Here is a 205-nt window from a genome sequence, read left to right as displayed (position 1 = left end):
GCAGCAGCAACTTGTGGTGGGAGATGGTGCCTCTGCTGCTGCTGCTGCTGCTGCTGCTGCTGCTGCTGCTGGAGGAGCAGAGGTGATTCCAAGCCAGCTTGTGTGCAGCAGCAGCAGCAGCAACAGCAGCAGCAGCAGCAGCAGCAGCAGCAGCAGCATGAGCAGCAGCAGCAGCAGCAGCAGAGATGATCTGTTGGATGCTGGT

The 205-nt window shown here is 60.5% G+C and overlaps 1 protein-coding gene across 1 annotated transcript in view; it reads left to right on the top strand.

The window, feature by feature from the left end:
* The window catches only part of EMH_0000990 (PPR repeat-containing protein, putative), a gene marked incomplete at both ends in the record, with an annotated part of 1891 nt that overhangs the window by 1149 nt on the left and 537 nt on the right, over positions 1–205 (top strand). Inside the window, 2 exons of the mRNA XM_013495408.1 lie at positions 3–16; positions 81–205. Coding sequence (XP_013350862.1) covers positions 3–16; positions 81–205 — 139 coding nt within the window. The remainder of the gene's footprint in view (positions 1–2; positions 17–80) is intronic.

This window comes from Eimeria mitis, genomic scaffold (assembly GCF_000499745.2).
Source record: "Eimeria mitis Houghton genomic scaffold, Emh_scaff156, whole genome shotgun sequence".
Lineage (NCBI taxonomy): Eukaryota > Apicomplexa > Conoidasida > Eucoccidiorida > Eimeriidae > Eimeria > Eimeria mitis.
This window is presented reverse-complemented; position numbering and strand designations above follow the sequence as displayed.